The sequence below is a fragment of the Chelon labrosus genome, assembly GCF_963514085.1.
Source record: "Chelon labrosus genome assembly, chromosome: 6".
Taxonomy (NCBI): Eukaryota; Metazoa; Chordata; class Actinopteri; order Mugiliformes; family Mugilidae; genus Chelon; species Chelon labrosus.
In genome coordinates, this window is record NC_140342.1 from 8,267,785 (window position 1) to 8,289,415 (window position 21,631).

The 21,631-nt window shown below is 41.2% G+C and overlaps 1 protein-coding gene across 1 annotated transcript in view; it reads left to right on the forward strand.

The window, feature by feature from the left end:
* Positions 1-734: 734 nt before the first annotated feature.
* slc1a7a (solute carrier family 1 member 7a) overlaps positions 735-21,631 on the forward strand; it is a gene marked incomplete at its 5' end in the record, with an annotated part of 28,883 nt that continues 7,986 nt past the window's right edge. The window contains 4 exons of the mRNA XM_084546576.1: positions 735-875; positions 6,462-6,541; positions 16,371-16,586; positions 21,151-21,193. Coding sequence (XP_084402702.1) covers positions 735-875; positions 6,462-6,541; positions 16,371-16,586; positions 21,151-21,193 — 480 coding nt within the window. The remainder of the gene's footprint in view (positions 876-6,461; positions 6,542-16,370; positions 16,587-21,150; positions 21,194-21,631) is intronic.

Here is a 21,631-nt window from a genome sequence, read left to right on the forward strand (position 1 = left end):
AATCATGAATGTACTGTAAAGTCCAGATTTTGGTTTATTTTGTTCTTTACCTCGTGTCACTTGTGCTATTTTTGTTTTATTTTTTCCCCTTCCCTTTGGTGGACTGGAACAATCTGCTGTCCAATTGTTCAGAGAGCTCTCTAATCCAGCCTTAGATCTGAGTTGTGCAGTTCGCCCTAATAGGATCGTAGTATTAACCCTGATGACAATACCACCAGCTGTCGCAGAGCCCCCTGTTGGCCACAAGCAGGAATGTGTCTGTTGGGGAGGGGGGTGGCGAGAGGACGGAGGAGTTGACTGACACAGAAAGAGACAGACATAGATTGACAGAGATAGCGTGTCTATGTGATGCTCTCAGTCTGATGTGAAGTAACGAAGGCAACAGCTTGGAGGAGAAACGCAGGAACTCCTGAAGTGCTTTATTTTTGGATCACTACCTCCTTAAATTTAAATTCCTCCTCCATTAACCACATTTCCTTTTTTTGTACTTTCTTAACCTTTTACTTTCTTGGCAGTTTTTCTGCCATCTTCTCCTTCACCTGTCTATTCGGTCCCACCTGCTGCATCCTCAACCTGATTTTTCCTCCTGTGCGGTGGCAGCTGTTGGCTTTGTCCTGGCTCTGTATGGCTGAATAAGTGGTGAAAAGAGGGGCCTTGCTCTGGTGGTTTTCTCTGAGGGTTGCGAAGTTGCAGTCAGGGCCGGGACAAACAGGAGGAGGAGGCGGTGGAGGAGGATGGCAGTGGCTCTGGAAGAAGTGTGGGGGCGGGTGAAGAATGTCTGCAAGCAGAACGGACTGCTCATCCTGTCTGTGCTGGCCGTGGTCATCGGCTGCCTGCTGGGCTTCTTCCTCAGGGGCAAGCAGCTCTCCGAGCAGGTCAGTTGGTTAAAATGCACCCATCCTCAACCCCCCTTCCCCAACACACACACACTCCTCATTTGCCTTCCTGACAGCCTGTGTGGTGTGTCTGAGTCGCCTCTCCCCCCTGTATCCCCTCTAAATGCTCAAATGGATTCAGACACCACAGCTTTTGATTACACAGTCCCTTGTTCCCCGCACTTCTGATCCTTAAGTTACACACCAACATTTTCACAAAAGATGCACACACAAAACATATATGACTAACATGCGTTATACAGACCTAAAAATGTGCCCTATTCAAGCCTTAATCTCGTTCCTTGACGCCCAAACAGATTATTAACCGTGCAGGGATGTGAATTTGTCCCCAGATGGCACAGAAAACACACTAAACACTGTCACTTCAGATCTACATCTCCATGTCCACATAATTCTATCAAAATTTGGGTATGATCACCACAGTCTACAACACAAGTACCATGTGCCGATGGTTGTTCAGTTTCACCTAAATGATCGACACACGGTAACAAAAACATACAACTTCAAAAAAAACCTCAGGGACTGGCTGCTTTTCAAAATGTAAAATGGTATCATGTTAGTCGCTCCAATTGAATGTGGCCTGAGAGAATCTGTGGACAGGAGGGGGGGGGGGATTAGTTGTCAATCACTCGTCAACATCATACCACTCGTACTCACTTATATAATTCACACAAGTCTGGATGGGAAATGAAATAGGGAATGGTGAGAGGCAGAAAGAATGCAGACAAAACTGTAAAAATATAACTAAAACCGTGCAGTTTTAAAAGGACACGTGAAACAGAGCAGAAAAATGGGAACCATTTTGAAACTGGATGATGAGGAGACTGGTTTGTGTGGGTGTGTGTGTGTTTGGGGTGGGCTTTTGCACACATGACGTAAGGTGCACGCGTCTCTTTTCAATTGTATGCCATCCTGGTGAGAGTTTTTTTTTATCACTGCATAAACGCCAGAGCTGTGCTTTGATGACAGTAGCAGTCATCTCCTTTCAGAGGAGTGAGAACACTGTTGCTGATGAGTTCATGGACTGTAGATAATATGTTAAGATTTATGTTCTGTTTGACTTCAACTGGAAATACAGTTTGTGCATGAAAATGAGTCCCCTCTCTGTATTTTCTGCTATTTTTTGACTACCACACATTCAAGCTCACCAAGGCCTCAGGAGCCACTGAGCAGAATTTATCAAAGTGTCAAGGTGACCTCGCTAGCAGAATACGAACAATAAATTCTGCTCAAAACAAGGCTTGGGCCTCAGCCTTTCTTAACAGTGTGCCGTGAAATTCACACATAGATTAGTGAACTGGTTCAGTGAGGGGACAATTTCATGTTGTTTATTTCTGTTTCAGTTGTCTTAAATGAACACTGTTTGACATAAGAGCTATAGAGATTGAAGGAAGAGACTCCGTCCGTTGTGTGTGAAAAGTGTAAAAGTGTGAGGGAGTGTGTTTCGAAGGAGGACAGAGAGGAATGAAGAATGCACTTTTTCCGAGGTCACTGAAAGAAAAGGTCACTCCAAACGTCAGCCTGATTTTGAGCTGTGTGCCTATGGTCAACACTGTCATTAAGATGGACACAAGGAAGAAAGGCAGTGGAGACAGCCTGTTTGTAGTGGTGAAACAGTTTTTTCACATTCTAAAGATCACTGACTTTCATCCATTTGCTCTAAGATGTTACAGTTTGGGAAAGTGAACCCCAAGAACACACACAAAAAACTGTGAAGGAAACAGCAAATGAGGGCTAATACTGAGTTGCAGCATATACACTGCACATACTGTATGTCATGGCATTTAAAGCTTGATGTATGAGATGGGGAAGGGGACGCTAAAGACAATGATAAGCAGCACTTCACTGAGAGCAAAATAACACGCTGAAAACAGCAAAATATATTCAGTTGGCATGCAACATGCCTTGGCGCTCAGATGTTGATAGGTAATGACAGGCAGGCACGTTGCCAGATTTACATTTATATTTGTATCAGGAGCACACCATCAGAACCTGAGATCACTACTGATTTGAATAACACTTTAGGAATATGGTATGCTCAGTAGTTGTAAAAGCCCTTCATTTTGATGTGTCTTTGTTTCATCAATTCTTTACAACAGGGAAATGGAATGAAGCTGACCAGTGTGATCCTTGTGAGCTTTAGTCTGCTATTAATGATCCAGTCACGTCTCTTCTGACAGCTCATGAGACAGCCACTGTCTCCGTTCATGTGTTATCATAAACTCTGTAGCCTGGGGCCGTTGCTGGCTTTTGAAACCACAATTACTGAATTATCATCATTCTGGAGTGTTAGCATGATTATTTTATCTGGCAGCGCTGAAGTCAGATGCTAACCAAGAGGCCCTGTCAGGACTTCAGCGCTCTTTATGGCTTGCTGTGCTGATCAAAAGGACTCAGAGGGACTGTTATAGGTATTATACCTGTAATATTAAAGTTGTTCTTAGCCACAGTGGTTGTTTGAGTTTAATAGTTACAGCAGCTGTTTTTTAGCAGGTATAATATATATGGAATATATATGGTCAATACATTCACTTGCTTAGTTAATGCTATTATTTAATACATTCATTTATTACAGATGAGTTCGATGTCTCAATCTGTCCTTAGTCAAAATAGGTCATAAACCAAAGCATTGGATCGATTATGATGGTAACTTGATTACCTCAAGGTGAAGGGATCTTCAAAATCCTGAGGCCTCATCCTCTGAGCATCATGATTATACAAAATTTTATGCAGTATGGATCCATCAAAAAGCAGTGGACTAACTGACAGTCCAGCATTGCCATTCCCAGAGCAGCACTGCTGTGAAGGCTAAAAACAAACAGCATGTGATCTTTGACAACAGAGAACAATGCAACCAAATAAACAAAAAAAAAGAATGGAGCTAAGCCTGCAAGCTCCGTTGAGGCAGTCACCGTGAGCTGCACTGCTACTAAACACTTAGTATGCCTCACCACGTAACGCATTCTCCCACCACTCCGTCTATTTCAGCTGAATAACTTCCCATCTCTCAGTCACCTGACCTGTGTGAACGGCACTGCTAGTCAACTCAAGACATTATACATACAGCACTGATGCGCACAAGGTCCTTAAATAATAAGCAACGGAAAGAATTAAATTGCAGAAAGTGAAGTGGCAGACTGGAAAAAAAATAAATACAGTTAAGGAGATTAAACAGCATAGATGGATAATGAGCAGATTTAAGCTTTAAAGAGAAGCAATGCCATTTAAACGGTAATTTTAACAGAAATGCCAAAAGTAAATTAGAAAGTATTCAAAGTATTCAAAGGAGGATTGTCTTTTAAATTACCTGCGTCCTTCCTTCTGTCTAGCACAAAAAAAAAACCTCATTCAACAAAACATGCCGTGCAGACAGCTTGAATAAGTGAAATAAATGGCTTGACCCTGCGAACCAGCTGCGGTTCATGGAATCTCCTGGTCAATACACATGGAGACAAGGTTTTAATAAAAGCCTTGATGCATGCAAAGACTGACCTCGTGCATTTTTACGTCAATTTGTAGAATAATTAGATGTGCGTACTCTATGCCAGCCATGGAGTTCATGTGTGTGTGCCTGAGTGAACCAAATGTCTGTCAGAGTGTTTCTTCCACTGTTAGCAGATGCCAGGACTTGGTGACAGCTGCGTTTGTCCTTCACAAACACACAGACAATACAAACACGCATGCACATACACATGTGAATGTAACCTCACCCCACACCCTGCCCCTGCACGCACACACACACACACACACACACACACACACACACACACACACACACACACACACGCTCAGCCATTTGGTCTAAAAGCTCTCCGGCTCCAAAACAGAAGCAAAAAGCTTTTATTGCTCAACTCGCTGCACAGATGTGCGGTACTTAAATTTCGATTATTTCCATTTCCAACTCCTCACCTCTGTTTTGTTTTGCCCCAGCCTATTTCCACTCATGTCTTGCTCTCATCCGTTTGACTATTGCAGCCTTCATTAATATTCCCTCGTCTGTTATCTCTGGTTGTGTCTCCAACACTTCATGAAGGAAATATCTTTAGCTGCTGGATTCTGCAGATCTAACTGCTGACCAGCAAACTGATACTGAAGACAATGCTGTGTGTGATGTGTTTAAAAAAAAGGTTGTGTAGCTGAGGGTAAATGCAGTCAGGCCATATAATAATCTACAACAAAAAACAATCAAATAATTTAATCCATTTTTAATGAGAAACTACTGATTGCTGTAGCTTTAAGTGAGGTTGGCCATTCATGCATTCTGCTTTTCCAACACTGTTGAGTCTGTCATACCAGATTACCTATCTGGTTGTGACTTGCACACCTTCTCATTTTAGTCTGAGAAGAATCTTAATCAGCAGGTGATAAGTGTGGAAGAGTTGGAGGTCAGTTTCTTTCAATTTACTGCATCATTCTGACTATATGACTGGGCCACGTGTTACAGTAGAGGAATCTCACCAAGTAATCAATAAGACAACGATGATTCAACCAATTTTGACTTCTCTTATGTTCTGTCTAAAAATAGAGGTGTGTAGGCAGGTGTAAATTGAGCCCTTGCCTTACAGCACCCTGGTTTTCTAACCTACAATCAAACACGTGTGAATAAGCCTTATAGGCCAATCAGCTTCTGTTTGGTCTAACAGTGGCCTCAAACATTTGCTTTGTATTTTGTTGAAGAAGAAAAAAATAATCACAGTACGGCACTCTTTTAGCAGTTTATCTGACAACAATTCTTCATGTTTTAAACCTGTGTCACCTTCAGATCAAAGCTGGTTTTATATGACAAGGTTGTGAGAGCTAAAACACACCGATCAGGCGTAACATTATGATCACCTGTCTAAACAGTTGTGACTCATGAGAGAGTGGACACACGTGCCTGGTCTGGTCTAGGTGGGTGGTAAATGTCTCAGTAACATCCACATTAATCCCAGGTCCAAAAACTTCCCAGAAGAACATTGAATTGTCTCAAAATGATCAATGTTATTTACTTCTCCTGTTAGTGGTTTTAATGCTGTGGCTGATGTGTAATGCAACGCTTTTCTCGACCTCTCACTCAAACAGATCTCACAACTCAAGGTCATATGCACATCTGTTCAGTTAAGGAAACAGGTATTATTCAACAGAAAGTTTTACATTTAGTCAAGTCCTCTGGGAGGCGTATTCAAGAAACAAATAACGGAAAATCCATGAGCAATTTGTTTTTTCTTAACATACTGTGCTGTCGAAACAGCAGGGAGTCACTTCCAGACGGCCACTGAGGTGGGAGTGGCTCATAGCATATTCAGTGGCTCTGACCTGTTTTGTATAGGGTCATTCATTCTTCATTTAAGAGTCAAGAATTTCAAACTCACTTTTATGATCTTGTTTTCTGAGCCCAGGAATCTTTCTATTCTGTGTACTTCAAATAAGGGTCGAGGCTTCTCAAGGTTTGCTTTAGAAAGAAATTGACGTATTTGTTCAACATGTGCGCTTTGTCGAGTTTGAACAATGACAATGCTGACATGTCGATCGACTGACATTGAACATTTGGGGTGTGAAAAAAGCCAATTTTCTGTGTTGTTTCAGGAGGTGAAGTACTTCCAGTTTCCCGGAGAGCTGCTAATGAGGATGCTGAAAATGTTGATTCTACCCCTCGTCGTTTCCAGGTAAGAGTGGCACAGCTCTGAACACACTGAACACTTTTTAATGGCATGCGTGCAAAACTGGACAACGGGGTTGCTTATTTGTAAAATTTGTGTGGATGTTGATTTCTACTGCAAGTAAAAAATAAAACACAAATCAGGGGGACATCCATTCGTGCACAAATCAATCAGGACAAACCTAACATGCTGAACCTCCTGAGCTACAGACATGCAAGCTGTGAAATAAGAAGGAAATCAAAAGTACTACAGTAGATATGAAAAGGCAGTAAGACAAGATATTAACACAGCCAGAATTTTAAAAAAGAGGGCAAAAGACCACAGCTCGTGATTATTATGTGTGCTATGAATGAATGAATAGTCCCAAATTCAATTTAATGAAAGGCAGTGGCTTTGAAATCTCAAATAAAAAGGAACAGAGTTGGAGTGGACCCTTAGTATTTATTTCTCTGATAGAAACCAATAAATCAGTCAGGGTAGACATTAACAGAGATAACACATTCATGTTCAATGTATGATCTTACTTTCCCTAAAGCCTACTGGACTCTGGATGCGTATCTGTATGCCGAATGGAGAAAAGCACAACCAAGATGAGATTTTTATTGCACCCAATTAACTTTTTCAACATGAGGGCTTAAAGAGTAATGTTTATATGAAAGTAAAGCTGCTGCTTTTATAAGCTCTTTAATAGCTTTAGATGCAGTGTTAGCCGAGCACCTCCTGCCAGATTCTCCAAATTGATTATTTTGGGAGCAGAGCTCTCAGTTGCCTGCATGAGGACAGTGATGTCCCTAAAAAACAAAAATACTCCCAAAACAAATCATGCAAACGCACCAGTTACATGCAGGGCGCTTTGCGCAATAAGCTACTTACAATCCATGCAACAGCAAAGACTGGATGAGAAGTTAATCCTCCCGCTCTCTGTCTGTCTCCCCCTCTGTCCCTCCATCACTATTTGTCTGTGTTTTTAATGTGCCTTCCTCTTGTGTCTATGTTGTTAAGCACCAGGTAAAAGGGCAGTAAAGGTTGTGTGTTGCCATGGCCATTATCCATTACCTTAGATTCACAGGTCCTAAGCCAGGGGATCATTTTCCTGCCAGAAGTGTAGCATGTGAGGGCGAGAGATGTTAACTACAACCAGTCTGAATTAGTGCCGGGAGAAACAAGCCAAAGCAGGGCAAGTTCCATGTATCACTTCAGTACACGGAAATGTAAAGAAATCGTGGTGAATATTCGTTCTAAACATGGACCTCTTGTTGAGTATTCAGAATGCTACTGGTGTTTGCCTGCAACTCGAAGTATGAAGCTACTTCACAGCTGTTGCGCCTCAGCTCATCATTATCCACCCACTTGAAGATGTCTTGCAGGACACCTCCATGTCTTTCCACCCTCTGCTTCCAGTCCACCCATAAGCACAGTCTTGGTGGATGTCTTGCTGACTAACGGCTTCAAAGTGTATCTAGACTGAGCTCACACACCGGCTGGTTGACATGGTGCATGGTACAGTAAGGCTTATCTAGGGGTGAATATCCTCCCTAGCCCTATAGCCTGTCTGTCCCCATTTTCCCCCCTCCCAGCGCCATCTGCGCACAAGCCAAAGCGGAAACCAGATTATCCCGTGTATGCGTCAGGCAGAATAAATGGTCACCACACTTCCTTATGCTCCATGTTTCTATTTCTATTAATACTTGTTTTGATGAGGGCAATGAAAGCTTCTACGAATCAGTTATTTCGCTGAACTTGTGCAGAGTATTTTTAATTATATATCCACACAATGAGCACTCCACATCCTCACAGCAAACAAGTGATAATTGGTGCAAATCAAGTTAGTGGGAGCGTACAGCAGATTGCTTACAAGATTTCTTAGAATAATAAATCACCTTGGAAGACTATTGTGGGTGTATGTACACCGAAAATGAGGATGAAAGTATTATTCTGCCATTGCTTTGCTTTGACACTGGAATTGTTGAAATATGTGACTGTAGATGTTGAACAGCTCTTTGAAATAAACTGAACATGTATTTAATCTCAAACATTTAAACCCTTTTATAAAAAAATTGGAAGAGGTTTTTATTGTGTGGCTCAATGTTTGCATTGCACTGTGAGATTGATTTTTGATCTACAAATAGGAGCACAGAGGTCAGTTGACAATCAGGCTGAGCATCTTAATGTTTCTCTGACTAAAGTTCCTATACCAGTTTGAGCGACTCAGCGGGTCAAAATTACAGAAATGAAGTTGGGTTGCGGTCTGCATTAAAATTATTATTATACATTTCATCCAGTACTCCCTCTCCGGCACTATTCAAGAACAATGTCTAATCAGCTACTAAATGGTTGGTAAAATCTTTTTAAATATGTGCAACAGCTGCTATCTCCCACTCAAGCCTTTATGCATTTCGTTCTCCTTTCCTAAGACAACATGTTGCAGAAATGCGTCTTGTGTTGTGAGTAGATGACAATCTGAGGCCTGGTTTCATCCAGCAATCAAAACTATGCAATTTCTCAGCCTATTCAGTTCAATCAAGTGGAAAGGCTACAATGTATGAATTTGCAAGACTGATTAGGTATATTTATGAAGATTCTCAGCCAGTCATAGGTCACGGAAACATCTTCAAGAAAACAAGCTCTGTTGTCTTAGCTTTATACAGAATTACAAAGGCCAAAGAAACTTCAGGTTTTACTTAGATGAACAATCTGCCAAAATACATGTATTTAAGTAACAGCTTTCATTTGAATCTGTTAGGTGGCCATCTGTTACCAAATAAAGTCCCACAATATTGATTGAGTCATTAGCATACTTCTGTAATTATATCAAAGTCTTTGCGTTTACAGTATTAGACTGTCACAACTTCTGTCAGGGAGAAGAAAGTGTCAAATGCAAGACACAGATGGAGTCAGGAGAAGGAATCAAAAGAACTTCAATAAAACTTATTAAAACGATAACAAAAGGCGTTGCAGTGGTGAGCACAGAATTCCAAAAACAAGAGCTGAAAAAAAGAAAGAATCCAAAGGAGAAATGAAGACAAGATAGAACTCAAAAAGAACAAAGGCACACAAAATCCAGGCGGTACAACCAGAGAACACGAGCACAAAACACCAAGAAAACACAGATAAACTGACAAGAGAGAGGTGGACTATAAAGACATGCAGAAACACAACACAGGTGAAACTACTGGTGGCATGCAGACAAAAGACCAGACAGGTGATTGTAATTGTAAGGCAGGGAGTAAAACCAGAGACAGGAAGTAAAAGGAACCGAAGACAGGAAGTAAAAGTAACCAAACTCAACGTCATGTTAGGCTGAAAGGTTACAAACTCAATACCATGGCAACAAGCTCCTTAGCTGTGGCGACATTCTCACACAACCTAACATTTGAACGTTTGACTGAGAGACGATGAGTGTCAGTAAAACAGTGTGTCGCTGTTTGGATCTCTGAGAAGTGAGGTTCAAAAAGACCCATGAAATTAGAGCTTATTGTCTCATGTGTCACCAAAGCGAACAGATTAGACTGAAACCTTACCTTGGAGTCACTGGCACATATTTTGAATCAGATATATAAAATACAAAGAGGGACGAAACAGCTCAGTATAGACAAAACTGACTACTGCCAGACCAACTCGCTAGCATGTTAGCTTGTTCACCAACTGGCCAAACAAATATCATCACTACATCCTAAAGCAATACTTCACAGAGGTGTTAGGATTGATTTTACACTGTCATTTTCTGGTGTGACTGTGCTTTGGTCCTGGTCCGTGGACCTACAGTTGAAACCTTAAATGTTTTTGGTTTGGTCAGGCAGTGGAGTTAGATGTCCAAGAGGTTTATAGAAAATTGTTTTTTTCTTAATCTCAGCACAGTGGAGAACCAGAAGAACACAACAGTATCTAACAGAGCAATTGAGATTTCCCTTCCTGACTCACCCCGATGTGCCATTTAACTAAAGACACATTTATTTATCGCCAGCTTAATGTTTTTCACAAAGCAACAGTCAAAGGAGATTCCCCTAGGCTTCACCTAGATGCGTATCCCGTTTCCAGTGAAGGCACTTGTATTGACTTTTACGCCATGTCTGTAATTGATGGCAGCCATTGTGCAGACAAGGTTTATTAACGCAAGCTGACATACAACTGTCATGGCTTTTTCCTATTTAAGCCGGTGAGCCGGTAAGATTGTCTGTCAAGGTTCTCAAGGTTGTGTTGATTTATAGACTAACAAGAGACTGATTGACGTCATCATTGTGTAGATGATGCACACACTGTAGTATTATTCCTTCTGGGTTGTGGCATCTCGTAGAAAAGTCCTGGATATTACATCATGATAGGTGAGCCTCTTGCTTGAAATCTACTGTGTACTTACAAAGCTTGTTGGTGTGGCGTTATGTTTAGGGGCTATAGATAATAGTGGACATTGACGATCTGTGCTGCGGGGGCAAAGATCACAGTGTCACTGCTACATGCCACGGATAACCCCTTTCCAAGGAGCCTCTGCCTTCTCTCTTTCATCTGGACGTGGGATTACTGTAATGCTCTTGCTCAACAAAGGTGGAGCAGGCAGGACTGTAAGCCCCATATGGTCCAAAAATCTTGTGGCAGATCTGCTGTACGTGTGCTCGAAACATAACAATCAAGGCGGCTACACATGGCAGGCTGTAATCCTACCTTGACTCAGATATCGGTGAGAAGGGCCGAGGCCTCTGCTGTCGGTGCATGTGTTCTGTATCAATAGTCCAGTTAGACAGCTGAAGTCCACCGAAAGAATACATTCTCCTGAGGTCATAATATATTTTTAGTGCTTACCAGAAAGAAAGAAAAGTGTTATTTTTAAAGCTGCTATCAATATTTTTTTATAAAGCATGTAATGTGAAAGAAGCAGTACATTAACGGAAACAGCTCATTAAGTGTCACAAAGCTTGCTTATGTGCTGAAAGCAGACGTAATGAAGAGTCTTGTTGAATCAGCAGCTTATCTGAATGAATTGCCAGAGATGAAAAACAGCTCCTTTTTTTCAGTTTAATGGAATAAAGATTTTAATTCCTCCATTTTTTGCCATCATTGTACTTTAAAGTTTCCTCGCTGCCTCTAGGCTGACGGGGCAGATGGTTTTGTTGTACAGAGCCATCTGGAAAGCCGTCCTTGGAAGCAGTTTGGAAAGGACACGCTCGCTCAGAAATTTTGATTGGATGAACCATCTGTCTATCAGCGTCTACCGAGGGCTAACCAACCAGATCAGCAAACCATATGACATGGCGGGAGAGAGCTAAAGAGTGGGCATAACAAGCTGCAGTCTGAGGAGCCATGCGGTTATACATCAGCAGACAGGCTGCCATTGTCAAACAAGTGCATAGCTTGAAGTGTGGCAGGATGAACAGGTTGATCACCTTAAATTACAGTGCTTCCTGATGGACAATGCAGCACAATTCAGCTGAAACTTTTATCTCCTATTCCCCATGAACATTTTGTTGTGTTACTGATTCACCTCAGGCTGACATTTGGATTTTCCTGCTGGAGGACATTTAATCCCTGCACAGCTAAAGGCAAGCCCCCTTGGTTATCACGGCTGCTGTTGCATTTGTTGCGCAATACATCCAAAGTTAGGTGGTTCAGTGAGACAAGCTGTGCATCATTCGGGGATTCCAGTCCATTAAGTGGACAAGCACTGATGGGAAGAATGAATGGAATTAAATAATTACAAGCTGCACATCGATCCATTTTAAATCCGTGATAAGAATTCATATCGTGATCGCTTGTGGATAATAATGCCCACTTACTTTAGTGTCATACTGTTCCATAATGGCCTCGCTTGTTCAAATTAGCACTGTGCGTTCGACCTAAGTGTTTTCATCCAGGCAGCAATTAACTGTCAATTGCATTTAAATGGTAATTAAACATGGTGGTCTGAAGAGAGGCTGCAGCTGAGATGAAACAGAAATTACCTTTTAACAACACTCTGAATGCACAATCCAGAATTCAAAGCAAAGGTTAAGGTTTCTGTTTGAGGCCTGAATCACTGGGTCAAGTATGGAGAATTGGAAACTTGTGAACACAAATTGGTTGGAAAGGACTGAATGAATACAAAGGTTCAGCTTACACTTCTGCATGGGTTAATGAATATGCATATACAGGCAACACGCTTCATTATACAATCCCCCTATTATCTGGAATATGACATGTTCCAATGTATGTTTCAGGTTTTAGGAGGTCTAAGTTTAAGTTTACAAAAAAAAAGGTTACTCACTTGGGGTTGTAACTGCAGTTTGCAACGGCCTCTTGCCTTTTTATGTCATCAAGATGGATACCCAGAAGAAAATAAGCAGTAACAAACCAACTTTAAAACTTTGGAAAATACCTGAATATCATATAATACTGGAAACAATAAGAGCAAAGAGCACTGTTGAATGTCTTGTGCATGTACAGTAAATGTAGTGCCAAGTGGAGGATCATTAGCAGTCCTGCAGCAGCAAACACCTGCAGTATTTTGGATACCTTCCAGCTTAGGGCTTCAACTTATTTTACATGTGGGATAAGTAGTAGCAATTACAGTAGTAGCTGGAACACTCATGGTAATAATGCATTCCTTGATGACAAACCAGATGTGACCAAGCTGATGCAACATGTTTACTTGGATTGTTACGAAAGACCATCTGGTTAAAAGTAGAATTTTTCATGCACATGTGTTTTCATGTGTACATACACGAACAGAAAGATGAACAGAAAAATTCCACGCTGCCAGAGTTGAATCATTTCCCTGTCCCCAGGTTCGCCAGTTCTGTGTAGTATATATTTGGAAACCAAAGAGCGTGTACCCCTGAGGGTTAGGGTTTTGATTAAGGGGTTTTTCACCACCAATTTTGGTGGACTCGCAAAACCAAATCAAATGGTAAGCACTGACTTTGTTGTGTCAATTTGTTTTAGAGCCTGTCAGCGACATCAGAGTCATTGACAGTACCTTATTGGAAGCTTCACTTCTATACCATTTGGACTTTCCTACTTCACTCCTGCGTGGCTGCACTCAGTAGACTCAATAGATAGATAAAATATCAATAGGTCATTTGTGTCCTGTGATTACTATTATTCATAATGACAAATAAGAAGGTGAAGACCAGTCACATGCCTGTGCACTGAAGATTGAAAGAATGGGAGAAAACAGGTCGCACAGCTTTCAGCACATCCAAAGATCAGTTTGTTTAACCCCTACACAAACGGCTACTCACGGTTTAATGAGATGTGATGTGCTAGCAATAACTTCCAAGCTTCATCGTAAGAACATGAGAATAGGAAGAAAGCTAATAGCTGCACCCTTTGCCGCCATTAATATCTATGGTGGCAAAGGACCAAAGGCATAAAAGATTCAAGAATAACTTCCTAACTAACTGTCCTGCAAAATTGGACATACTTTCTTGTTCTTGTATAAATTAGAAGTCAGATTCACACCGGTGCTTGGTTCGCTACACTGTACAGGGGCTTTTGTTGCTACATACAAACTTGGTGTGACCAGTAGATTAAGGTGGCTAATGTCAGCTATTGTTGTAATACATTATATTGCTGTGTGGCTTCTAAAAATCCCCTTTTTATATGCCACTTGCAATGCACTATATTATGCTCAGGCAAAGATCTGCAGGGCGAATCAAATTGTTTGGGTGGACCCATCTGAACACCCATCTTGTATGGCAGCAGAGTTTGTGCACAGTCCTCTCTGGGTCCCTCCAAACCCAGTGGTGCTTTGTTTCTTCTCCACTTTTAGAGCAGTAAAAATACTGTGTGGCTGGAGCGTAGCATTCTGAGGACAGCCATTCTATGTTCAAAGTGACACGATGCAAAAATTAAATGCTTTCTGACGATTCAGTGTTCTCACCTATGGGTAAATGAATGCTGCAGTCAAACACACACAAGCAACTTCAAATCCCCGGCCCAACCCCTGTTTTTCCAACCTTCAAATCTGTGCAAGCAGTCACAAACTGGTCGACAAAGTAGCTTACACGCCTTTCAAAGATGTGAACGCTGAGCAAAATAATTCCCAGTGTGACTGTTGAAACTCAGGGGATATGAAGTGTCTCATTTCAAAGACGATGTAAGAAAGGATGACTTTATCAGAACAAAGTCAAACTAGATTACACTCATGGCAGAATATCTTGTCACCCCCCTCATCTCATCTCATCTCCCTTTCTCTCTTTCTCTCTCTCTCTCTCTCTCTCTCTCTCTCTCTGTCTCTCTAAAGAGATGACATGTACTCACCATTTTCACATTCTGTACACCTACGTACGGGAAGAAAATTGAGTCAAATAACTGCCTCTGAAGAAATTGCCATCTCCATACAGAGTAAGTGTATGTCAGCGCATCTGCAGCAGAAACTCTCATACATGCCTTCATCACATCTAGGCTTGACTACTGCAATGCTCTACTGTACGGCATCCCAGCTAAAACCCTAAACAGGCTGCAGTATGTCCAAAATTCTGCTGCAAGGCTACTCACCCACACCAGGTCCTGGGATCACATTACTCCCATCCTCCAGCACCTGCATTGGCTTCCTGTCCACTACCGCATTCAATACAAAATCCTTCTCTTAGTCTATAAATCCCTACACAATCTGGCCCCATCTTACCTATCGGATCTCCTTACCCCATACTTGCAATCCCGCACCCTCCGCTCTACAGACACATGTCTTTTAGCAGTCTCCACAACGCGACTTTGCTCCATGGGTGACAGGGCCTTCAGTGTGGCAGGTCCTAAACTGTGGAATGCCCTGCCGCTTGTGATGCACCAAAGTACATGTATGTCCACTTTTAAAACTCAATTAAAAACACATCTTTTTAGCTTAGCTTACCTGTCAGCCCCCTGATATCTACTTGCACTGCCTTTATTATTTTATTATTTATTTTATTTTACCTATATTATTTTATTTTCCCTGTTTTTTTTGGTCAATTGGTCTTCACTTTGTGCTCAGTGTACTATTGTGTGTCTCTGAGGGTGTTTTATGTTTTATGTTCCTCTGCGTCTTGCCATTCTATGTACCGTGTATCCTTGTATCCATGTTCACCTTATATTATGTCCTTCCTTGCCTATACCTAATTTGTACAGTGTCCTTGGGTACCTTGAAAGGCGCTTTTCTAAATAAAATTTATTATTATTATTATTATTATTATTTCTGACTGAAGTAAAGCTGGTCATTATAATGCAAATCGATTTCTTCAGCTTGTAATGTTTAGAAATACATTTGTACATCTCAGGATTACAGCTCACCAAAGTGAAATAAGAGCGGAAAGGGATAGAGATACCAATACTGAAAGGGAATCACCTTATTCACTTGGATGTTTTCTTCTTTCTCTCATATAAAACATTTTCTCACACTGCTGCTCACTGTCTTTTTCAAAAAAAAAAAAAAAAAAAAGACTATTGTTACAAAAAGGCAGTTATGAAATGGACTCACTGAGATTGCTTAAGTGGTGCAGTCATTTTCATCATGATCAGATGAAAGGCTTTCTTTTACACTGACCTGAAGTGTGTCATTAGGGTGAATCATTTAGCAGGGGCACTTTGAATCCTGGCAGTTTGTCTAATCTTCATAACACACTGGTGTCTCTGAAGATTCTTTCACACGAGAGACGTTTTTGTTTTTCTGTAAAGGGTTTTACTGCAGATCAAACTACGTGAGTTAGGTGGACATTAGCAGCAGAATGTCACTGTGCTCCCACTGCAAACATATCCACAATGACACAGACGAAAAGCAGCTTTTGAGCAGCTGTTCATTTCAGTTTCTAACAATATCCCTTATCTTTCTGTCCCGTTTCTGTCTCCCTGCCGTTTCTGAATGTGCGTTTCTTTCTTTCTGTGCTTTCAGTTTGATGTCGGGTCTAGCTGCCCTGGACGCCAAGTGCTCCAGCCGCTTGGGCATCATGACTATTTCCTACTATCTCTGGACCACATTTGTTGCCGTGGTGGTGGGCATCGTCATGGTATACATCATCCATCCAGGTGGAGCTGCTCAGAAGGAGGACTCTGAGGAGAGCAAGAAACCAATGACCAGCTCTGCTGACGCTCTGTTGGATCTCATCCGGTAAGAGACTAGCTCAGTTCGCTAGCTCAGTTCAAACGGTTGAAACCTCACAGGAAATGATACAGGCTTCAGATGAGAGGAGTGGGAGAAAAGCAATACCTTTCCACAACTGGATCCAGACATATTTGCGAACTGAAGTATTCTAGCTGTGTTCAAGAATAACAGATGCCACACTAAAAACTAAATTAAATTCTAGCTGGAAAGAGTGCATGTGGATGGACGCTGTGTGAATATGGGTGGGAATGGGGTAGTGCTATGACCAATATCATTACGGAGGGATTAAAAATTGATTTGACTGCTTTACTTTATATGATGTCTTCACTGTGCGTGAGAAATCTCTGCGGTTTCAAAGAGGGCCATCCAAAAAGGTTGAGGTGTAACAGGATTAGCAGTCAGGGAACCTATTAGCTATGGTCTAATGCTCCAGCTTCCTGGGGCAACGGCCAATGTTTAAGGGCTTTTTTTCTTAGATACCCTGATGACAAATAAGGGATATCCAAGCCAAGGCTGCCTGCTCTGTGCTCTGGATTATGGTCTAGTAATAAAAAGGCAAAATTTCAGATAAGAGATTACATTTATAACTGGACAGTTCGCCAGTTCACCGCTACAGCTTTGTTTATGGCATTTGCCCGACAATCAAGACATTTTAGCTTGCGCCCTGACAAGCATGGCAGGATATTTCACCTCTTTAGCTCCCTCCATAGACTGCAAACAGGTATCAGAAAGCTTATGCTATCAAAATATCAAACAGTACAAATTCCACATATTCATATGCAGATATCTGTTTGTTTTATACGATGTGTAATAAGACAGGATACTGAAAGGCATTTGCTCAGTCACTTAGAATTCAGTATAACTCTACGCAGCAGTGTAGACTTTCAGAAATGAATGAATGAATCCATTTTAAATATTGCTTGCATAGGATTAGGTGGATTTGCAAATGAAACATCAAATGTAGCGCTAATGAAAGCAGATTTTGCATGCGTGCTCATTAAGACTGAAGCAAGGGAACTTCTTGAGGTCACAGTGTAAAGCCTGGAGCTTCATGTGCCAGTGGGTTATTGTGCTAAGCTAATTAGTGCTGCAGAAGGATGAGTTTGTTGGAGGTAAACCTGGGTGAGGCCGGCGGTGACAAGCATGACAGTGGTGAGTCATGTCAGTCGGTCAGCGGGGCGCAATCAGCGACAAAACTGAGCTGCTGGGATGGAGACTCCACCACCCACCAGAATACTGAAATGAATGGCATTATTTTACAATAAACTATAGACAATTAAATAAAAACTACTATTGGTGTGTTATCAAATAACTAACATGCAGTTATTTAAAAGTTAGCTTCATCCTAGGTTGATTTTAGTGTTGTAAATAGACATGGCAGCCCACTGCTCCAAGTGTACACACTGCTGTGTGAATGAATGGATGGTTTAAATGGAGAGAGGGATCAATAAAGGAAATAAAACATATTTAAAATGTACAAGTCAAATAAACTGTACTTGGATGACTCACTTTGCAATCTGAATAATGTATGAAATAATAAAAAATGGCAACACTAGCCTGTCCAATTCCATGAAATCAACTATTCACTGATCATGTGCACTGGCGAAGCTGTCGTTCACGGGCTTTGTATGTGTGTGTGTGTGTGTGTTTTACAGAGCACAGATGTGCTTTGGATTTATCTCGCAAAGCTTCTTTACAGCCTTCATCTATGATGCAGGCATACTATATCAGTACTCTCACAAATGGACCCTGGCCGTCTGCGGTCATGTGTGTGTTTGTCTGTGTGAGTGCGTGTGATAAGTATGTATAATGAGCACACAATGTATGAATATGTGCATACTTGGATTTATTAGGAGCCCTGGGGTCAGAGTGGTTCATTAGCCAGCTCTGTCTCAGACGCAGAATAGGCTGCTGAATGCCTAAGTGGTCAAATCCATGCTGGATACATGCTGTTGTCCACTGAGTCAACTCCATAGTCCCTGGATATGTTTGCCCTGTGTTTTTTACATCACTCCCTTTAAACTTGAGCTGTGAAATACAATATGTCCTTTAATCTCTTTGCATCGAAAATGTGCTGTTTGCGTAATGATTGTGATTTGAGCTCTGTGTTGATGTGGGATTTACATCCAGTGCTAATGCAATACTGACCTCTACACACTCTTCTTTCTATAATGAATTCTACATAATGAATCTTATGCTGCGGGCTGTAGCAGTCCACACTCCAATCAAAAGCTGCTTTGTATTGACGTCCCGTCTGGGCTCAGTCTCTGTATTGACAGGAATGCTGCTCCAATGTATATTTAGTCATTCCAACTTTAAACCTTTTATCTGAAATTAGTAGCATGTGTGCAATAATGTAGCATCTGGAGGTAGGCATTAAATGAGGCTTTTGCAGCATCCACCAAGGTAACAGGCTGTTTTAGTGTATCTGTATAACAATATACATTGTTAGAACATCTGTCACTGTATAATATCCATCCTATTCAGGTAGATAATAACAGAGAGCAACATTCAGCCATACAATCATCCATTACCCATAGCGTGAAGAGACACGGAAGCGTGGCAGTAGCATATCTCAGAAGGAAGATACTGAACAACCACACAGTTGTCTGGTCCATTACAGAGCTGACACAAACAGACAGACCACCCTTTACATTCACATCTATAAGCAGTCTATCATTGGTCATACTTGCATTGCGGCAGGGTTTACATTATATTACTGTTACCCAATCTTTGCCATATTATTTTTAATCCTTTGAATGGATCTGTTAAACAACCTTTCTTCTCTCCGTTGCCCGTGAGGGCGCCCACATTCTATTCCAGATACACATTTATCACTAATTATACCCCTTACCATATTATTTACAGATACAGGCACAATGTAGTCATTCAGATATCAGAGGCTTTTACTTTTACATACTTTTTCCATTCTGTCTTCAGATTGGATTCTTGCCTGCCCCTCTGTCATTGGTTACATCTACATGTGCAACCTGACTGAAATCATTCTGATTGGAGATCCCAGAGCTTGTTTAAATGGACACGAAATAAAATGATTTGATTATGTCAGAATATGACTTTTCTGTACATGTACAACTGGTTCCCCATGGCACACTGAGCACTGAGTATGCTTTCTGTCAGCTGAGAGGGGGCTTTTTATAGTGTTGTGTATTAACTAAGTGCGGCACAGTGGCGAGGTGGTTAGCACTGATGCCTCGCAGCGAGAAGGTCCCGGGTTAGAATCCTTTCTGTGTGGAGTTTGCATGTTCTCTCTGTGTCTGCGTGGGTTCTCTCCGGGTACTCCGGCTTCCTCCCACCATCCAAAGACATGCTCCTTAGGTTAACTGGTGATTCTAAATTGGCCATAGGTGTGCATGTGAGTGTGAATGGTTGTCTGTCTCTCTATGTTAGCACTGCGATGGACTGGCGACCTGTCCAGGGTGTACCCCGACTCTCGCCCGATGACAGCTGGGATAGGCTCCAGCAGACCCCGCGACCCTTAACAGGAATAAGCGGTTACAGAAACTCTGCCTAAGTTTAACAAAATACATCCCTAAAGCTTGTTTATTCTAAATGTTTCATTGAAGTCCTCCAATTAAAGTGAAGAAGAAACAGCCTTGTTTCTGCTCTTTAGTTGCTGTCTAGCTTCTCAATGTTGAGGCAGCAGTGCTTCTAATGCTCTCTTTTAACATGAAATTCTTGTTTTAGATCAACAAATTGATATGTTTGCCTATAAGAAAGTGAATCTGTTGCCTTTACTGTCTATGAAGTGAACAGTTTATCTTATTTGAAATATAGTGTCTATTACACTCAATGAAATAGGCCCACATGTGAGAATCTACTTCAAGCATTTCTGTTGGTGTTCTGTTTACTGTGCTGATTGTAAGACCTGTGCGCTGTTTTTGGTTTCAAGTATCGAACGCAGAGAGTCCCAGAACTTATTCCCAAGCCGATGGTGGCTCAGCTCCTGGATGAGACCACAACGCGCAGGGTCTTGAATTAATGAATTAATTAATTAATGAATGAATTTACTAAGTGTAAGAGCTTTCAGTGTGAAAATAATGAAACTAGAGAACATTTTTTATTAGTCAGGATCAATACGTAGGCTACTGACTAACAAAGTAAACCGCTTATTATTAGTGACACAAGGAACACTAATGAGCCTCCAGCAGCTTTGAAAATGGATTCATCCCTCATTGATTTTTTTCAGATTGAATCAATGCCAACAACACGAGGAGGAGATGTAGCTGCAGCAAGATATCAAAGAGGGGATTTTATTTTCACTGAAGCCTGATCCTGTGACAAGGATGTCAGTGTTTTGCCAGTTCTTGTTTCAAGGCTCATTTAAAAGAAAAACATCTTTCATCAGACTGAATGATATGTTAAATTTAAACTACTAGATTTGTCTGTTGCTTGGTCTCGGTCTTTATACGTTTCATTGCTTTTAAAATGTAAATTACATCTCCAACAAGTTTCAAAGAGTTGATTATGGATTTGTGTGAAATTATATAGATGTATCAAAATCTGCCACACATGAAAGACATTAACATATTCCTCTTGTTCTCTTTCCCAGCAACATGTTTCCAGCCAACTTGGTTCAGGCTACATTTCAACAGGTAAGATGAAATCGTGAAGGCAAAGGAAAGCTAAAAAGGGGAAAAAAGGGAAAGGAAACTACAATATTATAAGATTTTGGTTTCTTAACTGCTCAATAAACTTGGGCAACTGAGAAATAAACTTTAACTTTATTACCAAGAGGCTGATGAGAAGAACGATACCACTCTCATGTCTGAACACCAAATACGAAGCTACATCTAGCAGCCAGTTAGCTTAGCTTAGCACAAAGCCTGGGAACAGGCAGAAACTTCAAGCCTGGCTCTGCCTAAGTTAAACAAAATACATCCCAAAAGCTTGTTTATTCCAAATGTTTCATTGAAGTCCTCCAATTAAAGTGTAAAACAAGAAGAAAGCCTTGTTTCTGCTCTTTACGCTAAGCTAAGCTAATTAATGCTCTCTTTTAACATGAAATTCTTGTTTTAGATCAATAAAGTGAT